Source organism: Hippoglossus stenolepis, chromosome 20 (genome assembly GCF_022539355.2).
Source record: "Hippoglossus stenolepis isolate QCI-W04-F060 chromosome 20, HSTE1.2, whole genome shotgun sequence".
Classification (NCBI taxonomy): domain Eukaryota; kingdom Metazoa; phylum Chordata; class Actinopteri; order Pleuronectiformes; family Pleuronectidae; genus Hippoglossus; species Hippoglossus stenolepis.
The window spans coordinates 9,805,884-9,827,299 of NC_061502.1; the positions used below are offsets into that span (position 1 = coordinate 9,805,884).

Genomic DNA, 21,416 nt, shown 5'->3' on the forward strand with positions numbered 1-21,416 from the left:
CACTGCATCGGCCTTTTTATTGTTTTTACGTTATTTAGGAAAGGCCTTTATCATATGTGTATTCACTGAATATGTGTACAGGCAGATTTTTAAGAACATGCATGTAACATACTAAGTGCAAATCATCAATCCGCTGCATCATAGTAAAAACCATTCGTGCAGAAAAGCGCACTGTCAGACACGCCCGGACGTGCTTGCGTCACGTGACGTAGGCGGAAGTGTGGCCACGTCGTCAGCAGGGAGGAGAGGAGGAATCGGAGAAACAGGAAGCTGCTCGTTCAGAGCCCTGCAACACTTTTCTGTAAGTAAGTGAATTAAAAACAACTCTACTGCTACTTGTTTACATTTAGCAGCATTCAGCTCCACTTTGTGATGCGCATCGATATGTTATTGTTGTTTCTAGCAGGCGACAGGCTGCAGCTGCAGTTTGCTGTAAACCTTGCCCTCTTCTTGTCTTCTTGTTTATTTGACATGTTGTATTCACTTGCTTGAGAATGATAAGTTAATTATTTACTTTGCTTGGACTGTAGTTTGTGTCTGTCTTTGCTGGTTGGGTGTCATCGATTTATCCCTGAAAGAAAGATGTATTTTCAGGAGCCATTTCTGATTTGTTTATCTCAAGGTGCATGTGCTCTCAATATTTACAACAGCTTTAATTTCCCAAGAACTGATACTATAAACGCTATAATAACTTACATGATTCTATAATACTTTTAATGACTATTCTGTCATATTATACATACAAATGCATGATAGTATCTGTTTCCTTGTTTATACCTATGATGAGGATTACGAAATCACGTCAGATAACCCTGGGTTGGTCAATAATACAATATCAATAATTATCCCAAAATAACTATAACAATATAACTAAAGTCCAGGATATATCTATATTGCTTGTGCATTCTGTTAGCACAGCGAGGAGGTTAAACACGTAATTGATCTACCTCAGAATTGTAAAGTGTTCTGTTGTTTATCAAATGTTGGTCATTTGCTGCCCATATAGAAAAGTTTAAAACCACAACCTTCACTCAGGAGCAAAAATCTTAACACTTAGAAGAAATAATGATTTAATAAATGATAATGTGACATTTACGGTTCTAATTATCGATATTGACTGATATAAACATTTTTATCCTGATAAGGATTTTGGCCATATCGCCCAACCCTAAAATAACCTGGACCAAATCATGTGACAAATGACCACTTGATTGGTTGAAAACCTTCAATAAACCCCCCTACAGTTTTTCTAAAAGACACGAGTGTTTCCTCCACCACCGACTGCTCTGTGTTTCACGTCTGTTATAATGTATTTCAGCCATGGCCGAGTTCCCGAAAGTATCAAAGCTGTCCAGTCAGCACCAGAAGCCTGTCGGGTTGGTTTTGCAATATGGCACCGCCGGCTTCAGGACCAACGCCAAACTGCTGGACCACATCATGTTCAGGATGGGACTTCTGGCCACGCTCCGCTCCAAGAAGACCAAGGCCACCATTGGAGTGATGGTCACTGCATCCCACAACCCAGAGGTGGTGTAAAAATAATTTTGATGACAAATTAATTATTGTGGCATTCTTATTTACAATTTACAGTTATATTCTCATCCATTTGAAAATATTCATGTTTCACCCCACCCTGATGGGGTTTAAACATTCCTTCAAACACATCATAATCATAACTCTCCATTTCTTGGGGTGCGTAGGAGGACAATGGGGTGAAGCTGGTCGACCCCATGGGAGAGATGGTGACACCGGCGTGGGAGGGCTATGCCACACAGCTGGCCAACGCAGAGCAGGACGATTTACTCACTGCTTTGAAAGACATTATAGAGAAAGAGGCCATAAACATGAGCCAGGGGGCAAATGTGTTTGTGGGCAAAGACACCAGGTAAAATGTTTTTACAGATTTGTTGAGTAATATTTAATTTGATGATATCTAGCAGTAAATAAGTGCTTTTAAGTTCTGTTAGTATCATTGATTTTTATTGTGGTCTCTACTATACCTAGAGACCTTTTCAAATCTTCTATAAAGTTTTCGCCAGACAATTAAAAAATAACTGCACTGGTGCACATGAGAGCTTCTCCTGTTTGACTTGACTTTTATAAAAAGGGAAAATATTCGTTCTTCTTTATAATATCATATTAATCCTACAGATTGTCCTCTGGGTCTGCACAGCTAAACCTGCATTTAATATTTGGATTAATCCTCCTCATTCAAATTAAATATTTGCCCTTGAATTACAGGAGCAGTAGTGCCGCTCTTTCACAGGCAGTTCTGGATGGAGTGAGTGCTCTCGATGGTCACAGCAAAGGTAAGGTTAATTAAACTATTAGAATATTCTCATTTACACTTATTTGATTGTTTGCTTTGCTTTGATTCATTTCTCGTCTTTTTCTCTTCTCACCTCTTTTCTCACCTTTTCTGTCGTCTGATTCTCTCCTATCAGACTACGGTTTGGTGACCACTCCGCAGCTCCACTACATGGTTTGCTGTCAGAACACACAGGGGAAATATGGAGATGCCACCGTGGAAGGATACTACCACAAACTGTGCCAGGCCTTCATTCAGCTCACTAAGAATGTAAGAAAATAGGACATGTCTTGTGTTTACTGACTTTATCAGATCACACTCTGTGTTTGTTTTTTCAGGGTTTTTTTTTGCTCCTTCCCTTAATCGTATCCTCTTTGGTAGGCGTCCAACTGCACTGATGACCAGAAGCACCTCTCTGTGGATGGCGCTAATGGCATTGGTGCTCTGAAGTTGCGAGAGATGGAGAGTCGCCTGAAGAGGGAGCTGCAGATTTCTCTCTTCAACGACGGCAGCAAAGGAAAGCTCAACCACCAATGTGGAGCCGATTTCGTCAAAGTGCAGCAAAAACCTCCAACAGGTAAAACACAGATTTAAAGTCTGACAGTCAGTGTAGAGACACGTCAGAAAAGGTTTTTAATGAGCATCATCTATTGCACAGACATCTATTGATCCAGCAATGCATTGACAGAACATTTTATTAACTTGCGAATTATGATTCCTACCTGGGGTGACAGAAAAACTAGATGTGATCTGCTGACATTTTCATCAAGACCCATGTATAATGATATTATTTCCTAGAAATCCAACAACACCATCTACTTGTGTCAATATCTGTCTCTACAAATGTAGTTTACTAGTGCAATGTCCTGGAATGGGCTGTTTGCTTGGTCTGTGGTTGGTTGCAGCTTTCTTTCTGAAACTTTAAAAGTGACCTGCAGTAATTGAGCCGTGGTGAGTGAAGATCGACTGCAGGACTAATGAATAAAGTTTTGGCCTCAAACTCATGTGACATTTTCATCTAGACTTATGTACCCACTAGTGTTAATATCTGTCTCTACAATTTTTCTGAATTCACCACGTCTTTTGAAGGTTTAACGATTAACCCGGGGGAGCGTGGTTGTTCCTTTGACGGCGACGCTGACCGAATCGTTTATTACTACACGGACTCTGAGGGACAGTTTCACCTGCTGGATGGAGACAAGATCGCTACTCTCATCAGCACTTACCTCAAAGAGCTGCTCACACAGGTACTCTCTCATATACGAACATTTAAACAATAAACAGGCCCATAGACGCAAACTCTTCACGAGTCATTTTCCTCTCTGGATGAACAGGCTGGTTTAGACTTGAAGATAGCAGTGGTCCAGACCGCTTACGCTAACGGCAGCTCAACACACTATCTGGAGAACACTATGAAGGTGAGAAAACACCCACGCACCCACACACACACATACACTGCATTACTGCTTTTTCCATTTTTCAAGTTGGTGCTGATATATGCTGCTGTCACCTTCTGTAGTTAATAGTAAGATGTGCTAAAACTGGAGTGAAGCACCTTCATCATGCAGCCCAGGAGTTTGACATTGGCGTGTACTTTGAGGCCAACGGTCACGGAACTGTGAGTATATCAGACACACAAACAACAGCTCTAATAATCCACAATCTAGCACCTATGATTCTAGATGATCTAGTATCATTATGTGTTGTGTTTAGGTGTTGTTCAGTAAAGCGGCTGAAGAGAAGATCCAGCAGCTCACTGAGGACCCCAACACCAACGACGAGAGGAAGAGAGCAGCCCTCCTGCTGCAGAGCACTATTAACGTCATTAACCAGGTAGACACACACACACACACACACACACACACACACACACACACACACACACACACACACACACACACACACACACACACACACACACACACACATATATGCTAATTATTTGTGTTTATTTCTTCTAAAGACTGTAGGTGATGCGATTTCTGACATGCTGCTGATTGAAGCCATATTAACCATCAAGGGTATGACTGTCCAGCAGTGGGACGCGATCTACAGTGACCTGCCAAACAGGCAGCTTAAAGTCAAGGTACTCATGTTTTCAATGTATTACCATGTATCATACTTCTGATAGTTAATCCTGGCTTACCCTATCGGGAAATTGCTTTTCTTTTGCCCCTCTCAAAGTGTGACGTTTACTGCAGAACAGGCCTTGAATTTTACAGAAAATATTTCAAAAGTAATGGATTTATTTTGTTGTAACAAGAAGTTTTATGAGTAGTCCTCAGTTCATGTCACATCCTGAAGAATTTCTTCTGAATGATGTTTCATTTTTTGATGCAGTATTTAAAGATACTGTTTTGATTGGAGATTATGAGCAAAGAATTGCCCTTTTTGTCGGATTTTAACCGACGTCATGTCTTAACCACAACATGACAATCATTGCGAGTCCTCAACAAGACCATTGTAGTCGAGAAGAAGTGCTTCGGTTTGATACAGTATCCCTGCTAAGCTTTCAGTGTCTTGTGCGTGTATCTCTTTTGCTGTTTTATATGAATGTGTTACTCTCTGTACCAGTTCCACACTGTAGTACACTGTACATGTATCCGTATTTGTACCTGTTTTATTTTGTTTTTCTTCTGCAGGTATCTGACCGCAGAGTGATAGACACGACGGACGCAGAGAGGCGGGCAGTGAGCCCAGCAGGGCTGCAGGAGGCCATCGACAGTTTAGTGAAGAAATACAAACAGGCCCGTTCCTTTGTGCGACCCTCCGGCACCGAGGATGTGGTCAGAGTTTACGCTGAGGCAGAAACACAGGTGAGAAATCTTCATCCTGTTTGGGAGATCTTTGTGTCCTTGACTAAAAACTGATGGGAGTGTATTGTGTGTAAAGCTGTCACTCACCATAATCTGTGTGTTTTTCAGGAGAGTACCGATGCCCTCGCACATGAAGTCAGCCTCGCTGTTTATCGCCTGGCGGGGGGAGTGGGAGATGAACCCAAACCATTGCACTAGACACACACCTACACCCATCAGCCACAAGATTGATAGGTATAGATATTGATCCACGTTTTAATAGGTGCTTTTTGAAAGGAATCTCAGTTGATAATGTTTTTATAAAGCTGTGATATATCAAAACAATCTTATTTGGTGAGGTGCCAAATTAGTTCGTACTGCAGATTGCACTTGGTAATTCACTTTACTCTCTTTTTATTTGATATTTGTCATTGTGAAAGTGGGAAACACTGGTAGAGACAATGAAGGGATTTTATGCAACTTTAGGTAAAACACTTGACTTGTTATTGTATCTCCAGCAGGCAACCATGTACCTAATTATGGGTTTCTATGTAAGCTAATATAAATAATCAACTTAACCATATATATATCATGTAATTAACACATGTGTTGTCGAGAGAGTTTCAGTTAACCATTGGTTATAGCCTCCTAATAAATCAAATCTTTCAGAATAATTACTGTGAGTTCTTTGCTTTTCAAAACAGTGAATTAGACGTTTCCATGGGGGTTATAAGTTCCTTAAATGTTGCTGGGAGCAGACTGCTGCTTAGGGTCAAATAAACTATGGAAAAATAGAAAGAAGGAAGTGTGTACCTGTGTGATTTTCTATTACGCAGGACACACAGGGGAAATATTTCTATTTTGTCAGACTCAAGTTATGTCTCTACTCATATGTTATTTCAAATGAAAACAACAACTATGCTTGCATGCAGTTTATTTTGCTACTTTCAAAGACGTGTTCCCAACACACAGGAGGGTTAAAATGAGCAGAGAGGCGGGTAGAGGCCGACAGAGTTAAGAGCAGGTGGAGCAGCAGAGTGACAGGACACAGTGTAAAGTCTCAATGGAAGATAAACACAACCAATAAATGGGCATTGCAACATGCTGTTGGAGTTGGAATTCCTTTCACTGCAATACAGTGTGTTTAAAGCACTGAATCAATTTGACATGACAGGAAGTGGTGTACAGCAAAGTCAGCAAGTGGGACTTGGATTATTCTTCATCCGTGTCATCAGCTGCTCCAGAAATGATGATGGTGCGCTCCTGTGTGTTGCTCTCGTACGTGTCATCATCTGTCTTAACTGTTCTGGGAAAAAAGGGAAACGGGTAGAAGAAAAAGATTAAGAGAGTTTGACTGTACCGTTTGGCCACTTAAGGGTATGTTTGTACACTATCACAGTTAGTTGTTGTTGGTTTGTCGTATTTCTGTGTCACAATCCCCCTCTACCTGATGAGAAGTGTCTTCCTCTCCGACATCTCTGTGGCCTGATCCCCTAAGCTACCATCTGTCTGGGTGTCCGATGAGACGACCTCCACTCGCGGTCTGCCGGCGTCTATCGGCTTCTCAGCCCCGCTGCTGCTCTTGTCACTGGGGACCTCATCCAGCTTTGAAGTCGTTGCTTTTAGAGCTGAAGCTGAGGCCGCTTGCATACTAACACTGGAAGTTAGGGACAGGCCCCCAGTCAGGGACAGGTTACAAACCATGGTGCTCAGACGGCTGTCCTCCCCTTCGATCAGCTTCCTGCACAATAGATAATGACGTTATATAACCCTGATAGAGAAAGATATATAGATAATTCTCTACCACTTAAAACTTAAGTGTATGCCAATGTTTTGTTCACCTGTAGGTGGTGATCTCGATCTCCAGAGCCATCTTTACACTCAGCAGTTCCTGATATTCCCTCAGCAGCATAGCTATCTTCCCCTTCGTCACATTCAGATCCAATTTAATAGATTCTATACGCTCCTGTTGCAACAGATAGAACAGAACAAATTTATTTTAAGGTGGTTCAGGCGTCATGACGACCAAAAAGTATACATGATGTAAATGTATGGATAGGAATGAAATTATTACTTCATCCTACCTGTAAATCCTCCTCCTCCTTTTTGTATTTCGCAGCTGCATCACGGATCTGAACCTCCAAATACTCGTTCCTTGTCTTCATTGCCTCCAATTCACGCTCCTTGTTGAGGAGCTAAACTCACACAAATACATGCAGCTTTTTTAGGCTGGGAAAGGACAGTGCCAGCCACAAACAACAACAGAAAATCGGACTCACATCCTTCTTATAGCCTGCGATTTCCTCTCTCACGCTTCGAACACTCTGAACATGTTTGGTGGTGGCGTTGGTCAGGTCCTGAAACTTTGTCTTGTACCAAGTATCCATTTCCTGTGGAGGAACAAACATGAAATGCAGTTTAATAAATTAAAATACCTTTTTATAGTCTTACATGATTTTTACATGTGCCAAAGACATCATTGTTTTTCTAGAAGTCCCTTTGGCTGAGCGTGTTTTGGGACTTTTGGGCGTAGAAAGTGCACTGATACATGATAAAAGCCAAATCCTCCAAAGTCTGAACATATTGCAGTTTCACTGTTGCACCATACCTGCAGGTTTTTGGCGGCGATGCTGTCGTACTGAGACTGAATCTGTCTCAGAGCAGAGGAGAGGTCTGGGAGGCCAAAGGTGATGTCCACCCTGGAGGTTGCTGAGTAGATCTGCTGCATGAGCTCCTCAATTTCCTTTCAGTGAATCATAAACAACAAAAAACAACCAGAGTTAAAAGAAAAGCAATGTACACAGCAGTAAAACACTGTAATTTATGAATTTCTTTCGATTCTTTTTAAATAAACTAGTCACGTACTGATTATACTAACCAAAAAAATGACATTTTTTTACTTTCTACCATTTTTTGAAGTGCTTGATCAAGGAACAACTGTCAAAATATACTCAATGATTTGTGACTTTGACTCAAAGCTATAGAGCTGACATTAAATCACTTAAATGTGCACCTTACTGAATCAGGAACTGTATATGGATGTTGGACATAGAATTGACCCTTTATGGCCCCCGATTTAGAAAAAATTCTAGATCCGCCACTGGGCTTGCATTACAAAATAATGTAAACTAGAATGGTGGTCTATATAACCTTTCACAAGAAATAAAACACAGAAATATGAAAGAAAGTCTCTGAGGAGGGTTCACTCCACACTACAGGCTCGTCACAGCTTCCCCCTTTAGCTTCACACCACACTCATAAATACCATGAGCATGGTCTTACTCACTCAATCCATCAACAAGACCTCGATTTGAATGTAATCTGTCATAGCAATAATTACAAGCCCATTAAACCAGTAATGACGAAACTGAAAGCATGCCAGCCACCAGACACTGACTCATACACAGAATGAAGTTCATGGACAGACACGTACCTCCTTGTGAATTCTCTGCAGGAAGGCCAGCTCAGTCTCCAGGTTCTCCTGGTGCTTCTCCAGAGTGATCCGGCCTGAGGTGGCTTTATCCACATCCTGGGACACAACATGAGGTTTTGATGGTTAATTTAAATAAAAAATAATTTGTTCTTTTGAATTACAGCTTCACCCTCTGCTGTGTCTTACTGGACGTAGTGAATCGATGTCGTGCTCCGTCTTTTTCCGGGCCTCCACAGCTTCTTCATATTTGGCCTTCAGCGCATCCAACTGGCCCAGCATTGCATCCTTGGCTGCCACAGACATGTCCTGTAATAGAGCAGAAACACAGCGGTCAAACTGTTAAAATGAACAGAAAGTGGAGTGGAGAAGAGAAACAAAGAGACCTCTGAACAAAGCATGATCAGCGTCAGCCCCACTCACCCTCTGATTTCTCATCTGTCCAGCCTCCCTGTTGAGTTCCTTCAGCTGAGACTCGTACAGCTGCCTGAGGCCCGATGGTCGGAGGTGGCGACCCTTCAGGGTCTCGATCTCAACCTCCAGCAGCTTGTTTTGGGACTCCAGCGTTCGCACCTACAGGAGGGAACAACAAACAGGCAAACGTCATCATCACAAGTTAAAGGGTCAGTAACTGTATTACTCTTCCTTTTACTGCTTCAGATCATTTCCTGCATTTGGGAGTAGTTGGTGTAAAAGGACAAAATTAAGTCAGATTTCAAAGTTCAAGTGCTTTTGCTGAGACTGTCAGTATAAAATTGTGTCTATGTATCTGCTGAGTGGCCTCTTGCCTTTTCAATGTAAGCCGCCAGGCGATCATTGAGGGCCACCATCTCCTGCCTCTCATTGGTTCGAGTCACCATAAAGGCCTGGTTCTCTGCTGCAGCCGCATCCAGGTCCAGTTTTGGTCCGAGCCCCATGGACATACCAAAGCACAGCGCTCCCAAACTCGCACTGCTGCAGACAGGAGCAGAAGTAATATCCAACGCATTATTCATCGTTTTGATTCAATAAATTTGTTCTATTTCCCAAAGGTTGATCGATCAATAAGATGCTTAATATTCATGGAAGAAGCCAAGTGTGAAAGAGAACCTGTGGTAGGTTTAGTTTGTCCAGTTTGGACTACTGTAAAACATATGGTGGCCTACATAGAGAGGACCCGCTCCCGATGTAAATATAAAGTATTTAGATATTAATTATTTAAATATGAAGGGCACATTCTTGGGTAAAGAATACAACAATTCATACAATTTGGATGAAACACACTGGTGAAAACATCACTAGGGTTATTTTATATTTTATATTCACTTTCTGCCAATAGACCCCTTTTACCTAAATCTTACACACTGAACCTTTAAGTGTTAATACTTATATTATTTAAAATGTGAATACTGTCTAGAGTTTAAATAGTACAGGGGACCCACCTGGTCATGCGGGTCTTATTGGAGAGGGCCCTGCGCCCCACCGCCCCTCCACTCCGGGTGAAGCTGACCGACCGGTGGCGGGTGTCCCTGCGGGTGGGAGAGGGACTGGACACCCGGAGCTGTTGGACAGACGAGGCGGCCAAGGTGCCCTCAAAGTGACGGCGGTATGAGGACATCCTCTCTGGACTGCGGCTCATGTTGACCTCTGGCTGTAGCTGTTGAAACTTCAAGAAGACTAATCTGGTCACTCACACCTTCGGCCTGTGGTGGGGTCTTTATATCCTCCTCAGCCCCACCCTCAGCACCGCAGAGGAATGTTGAACCTCCCCAACCCCAGCGTGAGCGTCGCTACAAACATTTATCACAGTTATGCCAAGAAATGGATTTATTAAAGGTGGTGTATGAAGGAATTTTATATAAATGTGAAATCCTCTCCACATGATGCCATGCAGTACTTTTAAACTGCATATGTGACTGTACATTTACTCATAATGTGGTAGTGGGTGTTTTGCTCATATAGTTGGAGATATTTCATTTAATAGCACATGTCAGTACACCCACCCACCAAACCACTCATCTGTCCCTCCATCCTGTTATCAAACACCGGCAAACACATTTCAGTTTTTTACCCAATTCAAATAACTAATACTTGTGTTTTTAATTTAATAAGAACAAGTCAAACATGAATTCAAACCATTTTATTTGGAGGGTGCGGAAATAAAATTCCGGAACCTTTCCGCTGCGATTCCGGACACGTTTCCCTGTTGCTCCAGTGTCTGCTGAGCTCTTTTCCGGTGGTGTTCACTTTCTTTGTCGGAAAGAAACAACATTAAAAAAGTGCTTTTCTCCACCGCGGCTGCTGCGACATGGCGGGAAACTTCTGGCAAAGTTCTCATTAGTAAGTTTTTACCGAAAACTTCAAGTGTTACGTTTCTATCTCGCGTGTCGTCATGTTTGTTGTGAGGCCTAGCTGTGTGTGTGTGTGTGCGGCAGCGTTAGCTAGCCGCTTCATTTGAACTCCTCCTGTTGTTGTTGTTTGAATCACACGAACAGAAAGAAAACACACTTTTATGTTAGTGTTTAAAATGCTTCAACAGACTATCTTCCTGTTTTAGCTTTCACGCTACGCGATAGCAGCATGTTTGGCTAGCACAGTGGTATTGATAGTGATGCTGTTGTGCTACCCGCTAGCCCGGCTGCTCACAGGTTAATGAAGTGATAAATAACAAGAGATGTGTATTTATTTCTTCTTGTACAGTTTGCAGTGGGTTCTGGATAAACAGGACCTGATGAAAGAGCGACAGAAGGACCTGAAGTTTCTCACAGAGGAGGAGTACTGGAAACTGCAGATCTTCTTTGCCAATGGTACATGATCATGTTTGTTTACAATAATGTCTTGAGGTAACTAAACTCAGGATTGGTGATATGGTTTCCACAGAAGTGACAATCACGTGTATTAGATGCTGTGCTGTTAACATTTAAAGATAGAATAACTTGAACATATTCTTCCATCTCTCTCAGTGATCCAGGCTTTAGGGGAACACCTGAAGCTGAGGCAGCAGGTGATCGCCACGGCAACTGTCTATTTCAAACGCTTCTATGCCAGGTAAGAGAGAGGAAGAGCTAACCAACTAATATCTCAATCTTACAATATGTATTTCTCATGGTGATGTGTGGAATAGATTCAATGTCGGTACTTATGATGATGAATATCACATTATTATTTCTGTTAAGTTTAAAGGCAGATTTTTGCTCCTGAGGGAAGGTTGTGGTTTCAAACTCTTGTGGGCACTTTGCCATTCCTCTTTATGTGAAGTTATTGTTGCTGTTGAAGTCCAGTGAGATCTTGTCTCAGTTTGTATTTAAGAGTTCTTCATGGGATCCATCCTATAAGTTGATATACATTCATCTCTTCTTGTTTGCAGGTACTCCCTGAAAAGTATAGACCCAGTGCTCATGGCACCTACGTGTGTTTTCCTTGCTTCCAAAGTTGAGGTATGTACGTTTCTGTGTTGATAGTAAGGCCACAATTTTACATTTTATGTTTTGTTGTATTTAACTTAATAATGTATTCTCCTTTCAGGAATTTGGAGTTGTATCCAATACCAGGTTGATCTCTGCAGCAACATCTGTGTGTAAGTAATAACACTCCGTAATATATTTTATAGCACAACTCTTCAGATCTGTCAAAATGTGTTTTTCACTGCAATGGACACTTTTATATTATAATGTTCTTTTTTTTTTCTGGAACAGTAAAGACTAGATTTTCCTACGCCTTCCCAAAGGAGTTTCCTTACAGAATGAATCATGTGAGTAAAACATCTTTATAGCAGGTTGCAATTTTGGGGATTTAGTTGTTGTTATCTGCAGTGAGTCACTCTAAATGCAATGTGCTTCTATTCACTAAATGATATTCATTTAACAGGAAAAATACAAGATGATGGTAAAGTAACCACCCTGTCAGCAGTTTTGATAACACAATGACAAAGAGATGTGCCTAATTAGTGTGCAAATGTCTGTTTGGTTTGAGGGTGGGGCTTGAGTGGAGGTCAGGGTAAAATCAAAGATAAAGAGATGGTTTCGTAGACTGTGCTTCAAACCAAGGTTTAGTGCGCGCACACTAAAACGGAGAAAAACTACAAGGGCACATACCTCCGCCAAGGCTAACGCCCTATGTCACAATGTCAAAGACAGCGGAAAATAAATTACTGTATCTGCTCCAAATCTTAATGGGTTTGTCCTTGGTCTGTACCCCACCCTTCCACCAAGTTTCAACAAAATTGGTTCAGTAGTTTTTGCTTAATATTATCACAGGAAAAAAAACTTTAACACCAGTTAAATAATTCCAAATATATATATAACTTAATGGATGTCTATGCTAGTTGTTTTGTTTGCCTGCTTCCTTGGCAGGGTTATTTATGCACTGGTATGCTACATTACAGCATACCAGCACAGTGTTACCACACTGGTGTCTATCATTATGTGAGATTCCACTGCTAATGTTCGCAGTCATGTGATAAAACCTCTGTTGCTTCGACCGTGGCCCCCCACGTACAAGTGCGGGCATAAATTCTCTGTGCGCAGCAGCTCTCACTTTGGTGCCAAGCACAGGATTTTATTTATGAAGCATCTTCACCGAGTTGCCAGGACGTCACTGGGGCTGTCCTGACACGATGCCTGTCCAGAAAGCTGTGTAAATGATTATTTATAGAGAGCCACTGTGCAGCGATAAAAGGAGGGGCCGGCTCACATAGTAGCGAATGAGTTAGCGCAGTGCTGCAACTCCTGAACATAATATTTCATGTCCACTCTGCAGATATTGTAAAAGCAAACGCCGGTAGCAATTGGATTTGCAAGGCCAATTCCACTTGGATAGTCACAATAATACTTGTGTTTATCTTTGTTCCTTTATCTGGTAAGTCAAGTTGAGAAAACAGGTTTCATACACGTAGAATATGCCAAAAATAATGTTTACTTAGAAAGACAAGATTCGAGGACTGTAAGAACCAATGCGGGTGTCGATGCGCTGTAAACAAAAATGTTTTGCGCAGCAGAATTTATACATCATGTCCTGTCTCTACTCTACACCTTGCCTGAATGTTCCAGAAATGTCGTTGTTGTTGTTGTTGTTGTTGTTGTGAAGCGTCTCACCCAGAAAATCCCCTGTTACATTCTTTATTTGTCAAAGGAAAAATGTCCAGATGCACTTTTACAAAGCTCAGCTTATGTGACACAACATCACAGCAGTTTGTTGCATAATATTATGTTTACCTGTGTTGCAAACTATGAAAGAAACACATACATTTTAACATTGTTTAACTAGTCTGAAAATACAAATAAATTTTGTGTCTTTACAGATATTAGAATGTGAGTTCTACCTTCTGGAGTTGATGGTGAGTAGAAAAAGATTTGTATCGTTGCTCCTGAGTTTGTCTTCACCACTGATCACTGATCTAACTTCCTGTTTCAGGACTGCTGCCTGATCGTGTACCACCCGTACAGACCACTGCTGCAGTATGTGCAGGATATGGGCCAGGAGGACATGCTGCTGCCTCTGGCCTGGTACGACACTGTCTGTCATTGATCTGTTGCTGTAGTAATGTTTTTATCTGGAAAAAGTTTTAATTCAAAAAGTGCTACATGAACTCACTGTGCTGCTGTGTGTCTGTACCAGGCGAATAGTGAATGACACGTACAGGACTGATCTGTGTCTCCTCTACCCCCCCTTCATGATCGCCCTGGGTAAGATCTGTCCCCTTGCATTTCTCATCGCTGCTGTGTAACATAGTTACCGACTTGAAATTAGTTTTTTATCAGATGCAATATGATGAGATGTTCTTGTTCTCTGCACACAGCCTGTCTGCATGTTGCCTGTGTGGTTCAGCAGAAAGATGCCAGGCAGTGGTTTGCAGAGCTCTCTGTTGACATGGACAAAGTAAGACTCACCTCTGCTCGGTTCATTTATGTTCAATGTTGCATATACAGGAAACGTGCGGATACAGATGGAGCTCCACTGGAAATAGTGGGTAGGCAGTGGAGACAATAGTTCAAAAAGATGTAACATTTTGTTGACATGTGTTTTCTTTCAAGATCTTGGAGATCATCCGTGTGATTCTGAAGCTCTACGACCAGTGGAAGAACTTTGATGACAGAAAGGAAATAGCTGCTGTGCTCAACAAGATGCCTAAACCCAAACCTCCTCCTAATAGGTAAATCTGATGTGGTTCTGTACGTTTCATCTATTGTTATATAGAGTACATGCATATTTTATTTGATGTAGTATGGCCAGATAGACTGTGGATACCTGACTGAGCCCTGGAATTTAGAAATGATATTCGGGTTAATGTTGGGTTCAGACACAATAACAGAATTCTTGTCAGGTGGGCGTCAGGCTCTGTTAGTTTTCTCTCTAAATACGCAGCTTGAGCCACACATTTTAAATAAGTGTATATACAGTAAATAAACCATTTGAAAACAGCATAAAGCTGCATTTACCTGGTTTCATGTTGGATTGGAACTCATTGAAATGTTTTTTCGGAGTAAATGCAGGCATGCTAATGAGTTTAAACCTTTTTGGTTCCACGTCGCTGCAGTTATATTTAATCACACTTCCATGTCTCTCTCTCTGTCTTGTCTCCAGTGAGAGCGACCAGAGCTCCAACGGGAACCAAAGCAACTCTTACAGCCAGTCTTAGCGCGGGTCTGCGTTTCCACGGGCATCAATAGTCTTGATGTCGAGAGGGGGGTGGACCTTCTTTTTTAAACAAAAAATGTCACACAGCACAAACTTTGCAATGTCCGTTTGGAAAAATCACTGATCGAGATGTCCCCTCATCTTCAGCGGACACCCCCCCCCCCCAGCAAAGTCAAGAGAGCCATACCCTCACTTTCCCCTTCTCTGATCATTGTGGGTTTATGGATCGAACATTGAACAGATGGTTACAGGAGCTTATTCGTCTCGATGACGCCGAGCTCCTCTGCTGCAGACTTGAAATGAACTGAAACTGATGAACATTTTGTGGGAGGGGGAGGCCACGAATATGGGGCTTTAAACTTTGTCATTGTGATGATCCTGACGTCCTTGAATAGCCCAGGAGAGCGAGTCCTTTCATACGCTGCCCCCTGGGATTAGAGAAACAAAACTTGATCACTTGTACTGTGTGTGTGAGTGTGTGTGTAGAACACGTCAGCGGCCAGTCTGTGTGGGTTTTCATTCCTCAGGGACTATAGTGCAGTAGTCTTCTCTGTAAATGTATTTGATCCTGTGCTGTTGGGTCTGATTGGATATCACCCTGTGCAACTGTGGTGTGATTGGACGGCCCTGTGCTCCGATGGTCGATCGTGAAAATCCCCAAAGCGACTCGTCTTAGACTTTACTCTTTTGAATCATGATGGCTCCACCTCCTTCCTCCCTGTTGTAAATAGCTTTGTACTCCTTTTTATTTTATCTCTGTCGTGTCTTTGCCTTATTAAGGAAACTTTAATGGAAATCATGTGCCGGTTTAGCTTCTGGCTCGCGCTTCAGATGGAAGTGTCCCAATTAATTTCACCATCATGATTCACTTATTAAAGCTGATTATTTTTATTGTAAATAATTGTCCCTTTATTCTGCTTTAGTTGTAGAACTCGTGTAGAGCGATATTTTTTTGTTTATATTTAGCCGAGGCTTTTTTAGGGGGATAAATGCAAATTACAATCGTTTTAGATTTGTCTATAAACTTTGGGTTGTACATTGTTATTTTTAATTTACCTTCTGCCATATATTTAATCACTGAATTGTGGCTGTGTGTGTGTGTGTGTGTGTGTGTGTGTGTGTGTGTGTGTGTGTGTGTGTGTGTGTGTGTGTGTGTGTGTGTGTGTGGTGTGTGTGTGTGTGTGTGTGTGTGTGTGTGTGTGTATGTGTGTGTGTGTGTGTGTGTATGTGTGTGTGTGCGCTCGAAAGAAGGTGCTCGAAAGCCTAACAAAATACAAGCTGCTGGTCACAGAGGAAACCCTTCATAACAGCACATTGTAAAATGTATTTTAGGATTCAAGTATTAATTTGATTTGCTGTCATCCTTTCTCCTGTTTACTTGTCCCACATTAACGGGGATATTTACATCTTGTTAAAGGCCACTCCCATGTAACTACTGAGGACACAGTGAATCCTTGAAGAGAGTTCGACCCCGCCTTCATCTGACATTTTCCTCCCCTGCGGCATCCTCCATCTGTTACATGAGTGTTCTCGTGATTGGGCAATAAAAAATAAAAAGGGCTCAACCCAACTAAAAGAATACTACTATTTCTGATTTTAAAATTTTTCCCCCAAATTAGTTTTACTTGAAAGTCTTATGTTGGATCATATTTTGAGGATCAATTATGATAATAAAATGTAAGATGTGATGAATTAAAAGTGGGTCACTGCTGTTATTCAAGCTCTTATGTCATGCTCGTACAATATGTAATGGACTTTGGAGAATCTTCCAGGATGTTGTGCTCAATGTCACTTCAACACAGTGGCTGTGGTAGGACCTCTAGTGGTCCACTCAAAGAATATGTTTCATAACAGTTTTCACATGAAAAGCCTGAACTTTTAATAACCAAGAACTTTGAGGTAAAGTAGAAAGATTACTCAATTTAAATTCAACGTTTTCCCTCGGTTAGGATTTAGAAATTACAAGTGAAATGGTTGAATAACACCAGAGGGTGTATTTACCAGTAGCTGCCTCTAGGTGTTTGTACCATGGGGTACTGCCGTTCCCTCGTGACGTCACTTCAGCTGCATGAAGCAAACCGAGAGCAGCGGAAAAAATAATACACGATACACGGTGTCCTTCAAAATAAAACCTGTAACGTTCACAGTGAATGGAGAAACAAAAGCACGTGCAAAATCCCTGACGACATTAGATTGCAGTAGGAGAACAATAAAACTGGGGGACTAGACATAGCACACATTAATGTGAATAGTACTAAATAATCAAAATAAATTATGCACCTTGAAAGATGAGGTGAGTGTCTGTGTGACTATTACACTCCTCTCTTGCTAAATTACATATATATATATTTCACTCATGTTAATGTTTGTTTGTCTGTTCTAATATTAGTTGTAAATGAGATCAGCATTATTATTGAAAAAGGGTTTCATTGTCAGGCACTGCTGGGAGTTGAACCCAGGATCTCCTGTTTACTAGACAGGCGCTTTGACCAGCTAAGCCACAGCACCTTGGTGTAGTTGTAGTAGTTTGTATATGTGTTTGTAGACAAGATGACACAAAAATAACAGAACGGATTATCACGAAACTTGATGGATGTGGTATGGGAGAGGAAAGAACTCATTGAATTTTTAAGAGAATCCAGTGCAGGGGATAGATCCGAGTTTTTACTTTTTTACTTTCTTTAACATTTTGAATTAGCGTGTTTTATCATAAGGTTTTACTATTTCCCCAGAGAATAACTCGTGGATCTTGATGGATAAAATCTGGCACAATTAGGGAACTAAAAGCAACGAGCGTGTGAGATTTGGTGCAGCTCGATTAAATTTAAAGGACTGTTGGGGGTACACACATACAAAGTGCCATTGCAGTACAAACATGTAAACATTTTCACTCTCTTCCAAGAGAAACATTTATGGATCTTGATGGATAAAATTGGGCACATTTAGGAAACTAAAATCTATGAGTGTGTGAAATTCTGTTCAGCTCGATAACAGGGACAGTTGGGGGTACACACTCATAGTGTCATAGTAGTTACTTATATTGCATTTTCAACAATGTAATTGTTTGAGTACTTAATAGGTACATGTGATAATTAAAATAGTTGGTACTAAGAGATGGGCTCTATCTGAGGCGCTGCTGGGATTTGAACCCAGGATCTCCTGTTTACTAGACAGGCGCTTTGACCAACTAAGCCACAGCACCTTAATGACAGATGTGGGGTTAGTCGTAGTTTGATTTTAGGTAAAATTACACAAAAATAACAAGATAAATTATCCCGTAACTTGGTGGAAGGTTGTGGTTTTGGTCAGGGAAGAACCCATTCAATTTTAATGCAGATCTGGATCAAGGGGCAGATCCTTTTCTAACATTGTGAGATAATAAGTTTTTTCACTGTCTTCTCAGAGAAAAATCGATCCTGATGAATAAAATCAGGCAGATTTAGGAAACTAATATCAATGAGTGTGTGAGATTTGGTTGAGCTCAATTGAGTTTAAGGGACTGTTGGGGGAAACTACTCGAAGTGCCATTGTAGTTCCTTATATTTCACCAATGTAAATGTTTGTATACTTTAATAAGTACATGTTATAATAGAGATTGGTTCTATCTGAGGCGCTGCTGGGATTTGAACCCAGGATCTCCTGTTTACTAAACAGGCACTTTGACCAACTAAGCCACAGCACCTTAATGATGGATGTGGGATTAGTAATAGTAGTTTGTGTATTGGTTTAATTGCTAGTTTGATTTTAAGTCTAATTACACAAAAATATAGAGGTAGATTACCCTGAAACCTGGTGGAAGGTTGTGGTTTTAGTCAGGAAGAATCCATAACATTTTGATGCCTATATGGATCAGGGGGAAGATTCTTTCTGGCATTGTGAGATATGATGTTTCTCCACATTTTCACTGTCTTCCAAGAGAAACATTTATAGATCTTGATGGATAAAATCGGGCACATTTAGGAAACTAAAATGTATGAGTGTGTGAAATTGTGTTCAGCTTGATAACAGGACAGTTGGGGTACACACTCAAGTGCCATAGTAGTTCCTATATTGCATTTTCCAATGTAATTGTTTGAGTTAATAGGTACATGTGATAATTAAGATAGTTGGTACTAAGAGATTGGCTCTATCTGAGGCGCTGCTGGGATTTGAACCCAGGATCTCCTGTTTACTAGACAGGCGCTTTGACCAACTAAGCCACAGCACCTTAATGACAGATGTGGGGTTAGTCGTAGTTTGATTTTAGGTAAAATTACACAAAAATAACAAGATAAATTATCCCATAACTTGGTGGAAGGTTGTGGTTTTGGTCAGGAAGAACCCATTCAATTTTAATGCAGATCTGGATCAAGGGGAGATCCTTTTAACATTGTGAGATAATAAGTTTTTTCACTGTCTTCTCAGAGAAAATCGATCCTGATGAATAAAATCAGGCAGATTTAGAAACTAATATCAATGAGTGTGTGACATTTGGTTGAGCTCAATTAAGTTTAAGGACTGTTGGAAACTACTCAAGTGCCATTGTAGTTCCTTTATTTCACCAATGTAAATGTTTGTATACTTTAATAAGTACATGTTATAATAGAGATTGGTTCTATCTGAGGCGCTGCTGGGATTTGAACCCAGGATCTCCTGTTTACTAGACAGGCGCTTTGACCAACTAAGCCACAGCACCTTAATGATGGATGTGGGATTAGTAATAGTAGTTTGTGTATTGGTTTAATTGCTAGTTTGATTTTAAGTCTAATTACACAAAAATATCGAGGTAGATTACCCTGAAACCTGGTGGAAGGTTGTGGTTTTAGTCAGGGAAGAATCCATAACATTTTGATGCCTATATGGATCAGGGGGAAGATTCTTTTCTGGCATTGTGAGATATGATGTTTCTCCACATTTTCACTGTCTTCCAAGAGAAACATTTATAGATCTTGATGGATAAAATCGGGCACATTTAGGAAACTAAAATCTATGAGTGTGTGAAATTGTGTTCAGCTTGATAAAAGGGCCAGTTGGGGGTACACACTCATAGTGCCATAGTAGTTCCTTATATTGCATTTTCAACAATGTAATTGTTTGAGCGCTTAATAGGTACATGTGATAATTAAGATAGTTGGTACTAAGAGATTGGCTCTATCTGAGGCGCTGCTGGGATTTGAACCCAGGATCTCCTGTTTACTAGACAGGCGCTTTGACCAACTAAGCCACAGCACCTTAATGACAGATGTGGGGTTAGTCGTAGTTTGATTTTAGGTAAAATTACACAAAAATAACAAGATAAATTATCCCGTAACTTGGTGGAAGGTTGTGGTTTTGGTCAGGGAAGAACCCATTCAATTTTAATGCAGATCTGGATCAAGGGGCAGATCCTTTTCTAACATTGTGAGATAATAAGTGTTTCAACATTTTCACTGTCTTCTCAGAGAAAAATCGATCCTGATGAATAAAATCAGGCAGATTTAGGAAACTAATATCAATGAGTGTGTGACATTTGGTTGAGCTCAATTAAGTTTAAGGGACTGTTGGGGGGGAAAGCACTCGAAGTGCCATTGTAGTTCCTCATATTTCACCGATGTAAATGTTTGTATTCTTTAATAAGTACATATTATAATAGAGATTGGCTCTATCTGAGGCGCTGCTGGGATTTGAACCCAGGATCTCCTGTTTACTAGACAGGCGCTTTGACCAACTAAGCCACAGCACCTTTATGATGGATGTGGCAATCAGTAGCTTTTGTATTGGTTTAATTGGTAGTTTGATTTTAAGTCTAATTACACAAAAATATCGAGGTTGATTACCATGAAACTTGGTGGAAGGTTTTGGTTTTGGTCAGGGAAGAACCCATTCAATTTTGATGCAGATCTGGATCAGGGGGCAGATCCTTTTCTAACATTGTGTGATAATAAGTGTTTCAACATTTTCACTGTCTTCTCAGAGAAAAATCGATCTTGGTGAATAAAATCAGGCAGATTTAGGAAACTAATATCAATGAGTGTGTGAGATTTGGTGCAGCTCGGTTATATTTAAGGAACTGTTGGGGGTACACACTCAAAGTGCCACAGTAGTTCCTTATATTTCAACAACGGTGCAATTCCTTATATTGTAATTGTTTGAGTGCTTTAATAGGTACATGTTATAATTAAGATAGTTATTACTAAAAGATTGTTTCTGTCTGAGGCACTGCTGGGATTTGAACCCAGGATCTCCTGTTTACTAGACAGGCGCTTTGACCAGCTAAGCCACAGCACCTTATTATGATGGAGGTGGTAGT

The 21,416-nt window shown here is 40.9% G+C and overlaps 3 protein-coding genes and 7 non-coding genes across 11 annotated transcripts; 2 read left to right on the forward strand and 8 right to left on the reverse strand.

Annotated features, from left to right (window-relative positions):
• The first annotated feature begins 192 nt into the window (after positions 1 to 192).
• pgm3 (phosphoglucomutase 3) lies at positions 193 to 5,777 on the forward strand. Of its 2 annotated transcripts, none has more exons than XM_035144677.2 (13): positions 193 to 301; positions 1,319 to 1,527; positions 1,701 to 1,885; positions 2,242 to 2,309; positions 2,445 to 2,578; positions 2,690 to 2,885; positions 3,398 to 3,555; positions 3,643 to 3,726; positions 3,828 to 3,926; positions 4,022 to 4,141; positions 4,272 to 4,394; positions 4,951 to 5,124; positions 5,233 to 5,777. In XM_035144677.2, the coding sequence occupies exons 2-13, from the start codon at positions 1,321 to 1,323 to the stop codon at positions 5,320 to 5,322; spliced, it is 1,638 nt and encodes a 545-aa protein (XP_035000568.1). In that variant the 5' UTR covers positions 193 to 301; positions 1,319 to 1,320; the 3' UTR covers positions 5,323 to 5,777. The 2 variants fall into 2 exon arrangements, with proteins under 2 accessions (XP_035000568.1, XP_035000569.1); XM_035144678.2 differs by having other exon boundaries at positions 205 to 305.
• Positions 5,778 to 6,315: 538 nt separating this feature from the next.
• Positions 6,316 to 10,179, reverse strand: ngs (notochord granular surface). Its single transcript, XM_047338224.1, has 11 exons — positions 9,955 to 10,179; positions 9,322 to 9,487; positions 8,957 to 9,106; positions 8,723 to 8,842; positions 8,537 to 8,632; positions 7,712 to 7,846; positions 7,383 to 7,493; positions 7,188 to 7,298; positions 6,945 to 7,069; positions 6,551 to 6,844; positions 6,316 to 6,409 (listed from the first exon to the last, which is right to left on the reverse strand). Exons 1-11 carry the CDS (start codon positions 10,149 to 10,151, stop codon positions 6,316 to 6,318), a joined length of 1,599 nt encoding a protein of 532 aa, XP_047194180.1. The 5' UTR covers positions 10,152 to 10,179.
• Positions 10,180 to 10,710: 531 nt separating this feature from the next.
• On the forward strand, positions 10,711 to 16,863 carry ccnc (cyclin C). The gene is made up of 12 exons (XM_035144579.2): positions 10,711 to 10,852; positions 11,213 to 11,319; positions 11,476 to 11,560; positions 11,880 to 11,949; positions 12,038 to 12,089; positions 12,208 to 12,263; positions 13,812 to 13,847; positions 13,925 to 14,016; positions 14,129 to 14,196; positions 14,310 to 14,389; positions 14,545 to 14,663; positions 15,095 to 16,863. Exons 1-12 carry the CDS (start codon positions 10,821 to 10,823, stop codon positions 15,147 to 15,149), a joined length of 852 nt encoding a protein of 283 aa, XP_035000470.1. The 5' UTR covers positions 10,711 to 10,820; the 3' UTR covers positions 15,150 to 16,863.
• A 1,413-nt stretch (positions 16,864 to 18,276) lies between these two features.
• On the reverse strand, positions 18,277 to 18,350 carry trnat-agu. The gene has a single exon. It is a non-coding gene; the product is annotated as a tRNA-Thr (tRNA).
• Positions 18,351 to 18,756: 406 nt separating this feature from the next.
• Positions 18,757 to 18,830, reverse strand: trnat-agu. The gene has a single exon. It is a non-coding gene; the product is annotated as a tRNA-Thr (tRNA).
• Positions 18,831 to 19,281: 451 nt separating this feature from the next.
• Positions 19,282 to 19,355, reverse strand: trnat-agu. Its single transcript has one exon. It is a non-coding gene; the product is annotated as a tRNA-Thr (tRNA).
• Positions 19,356 to 19,749: 394 nt separating this feature from the next.
• On the reverse strand, positions 19,750 to 19,823 carry trnat-agu. Its single transcript has one exon. It is a non-coding gene; the product is annotated as a tRNA-Thr (tRNA).
• Positions 19,824 to 20,285: 462 nt separating this feature from the next.
• trnat-agu lies at positions 20,286 to 20,359 on the reverse strand. The gene has a single exon. It is a non-coding gene; the product is annotated as a tRNA-Thr (tRNA).
• Positions 20,360 to 20,775: 416 nt separating this feature from the next.
• trnat-agu lies at positions 20,776 to 20,849 on the reverse strand. Its single transcript has one exon. It is a non-coding gene; the product is annotated as a tRNA-Thr (tRNA).
• Positions 20,850 to 21,320: 471 nt separating this feature from the next.
• Positions 21,321 to 21,394, reverse strand: trnat-agu. The gene has a single exon. It is a non-coding gene; the product is annotated as a tRNA-Thr (tRNA).
• Positions 21,395 to 21,416: the final 22 nt, after the last annotated feature.